Below are 501 nucleotides of genomic sequence, written 5' to 3'. Positions count from 1 at the left end.
GCAGCTGCAGCAGCAGCAGCCCCAGCAGCAGCAGCCCCAGCAGCAGCAGCAGCGGCAGCAGCAGCAGCAGTCTGCGCCGCTGCGTCATGTCAGGGGCCTCGACCCTCCTCCTCATGAGGAGAAGTTAACTCAATGGGTCTTTTTATCTCCTGAGGAAAGAACAGCGAGGGGCCCCCAGGGGCCCCAGGGGGCCCCCCCAGCAGCCCAGGGGGCCCCTGGGGCCCCGGGGGCCCCGGGGGCCCCCAATGAGGTACAGGTTTAAAGTGTGGGGCCCCCGGGCCCTTCATACGCTGCTGCTGCATGCAGCAGCAGCAGCTGCTTCTGCTGCTGCTGATGCAGCAGAAGAGAAAGGCCCCCCGGGCCTTCTCTAGACCCATGGCAGTGCATGCTTACACTGCTGCTGCATGCAGCAGCTGCTTCTGCTGCTGCTGCTGCTGCTGGCAGGCGTTCGTACGGTGCTGCTGCATGCAGCAGCAGCAGCAGCTGCTGCTGCTGCTGCTG

The 501-nt window shown here is 65.9% G+C and overlaps 1 protein-coding gene across 1 annotated transcript in view; it reads left to right on the top strand.

The window, feature by feature from the left end:
- ETH_00039200 (uncharacterized protein) overlaps nt 1-262 on the top strand; it is a gene marked incomplete at both ends in the record, with an annotated part of 4,817 nt that extends 4,555 nt beyond the window's left edge. The window contains one exon of the mRNA XM_013374768.1: nt 4-262. Within this exon, the coding sequence (XP_013230222.1) occupies nt 4-262 (259 nt within the window). The remainder of the gene's footprint in view (nt 1-3) is intronic.
- Between the last annotated feature and the right edge of the window lie 239 nt (nt 263-501).

This window comes from Eimeria tenella, genomic scaffold, assembly GCF_000499545.2.
Source record: "Eimeria tenella Houghton genomic scaffold, Eth_scaff2283, whole genome shotgun sequence".
NCBI classification, from domain to species: Eukaryota; Apicomplexa; class Conoidasida; order Eucoccidiorida; family Eimeriidae; genus Eimeria; species Eimeria tenella.
This window is presented reverse-complemented; position numbering and strand designations above follow the sequence as displayed.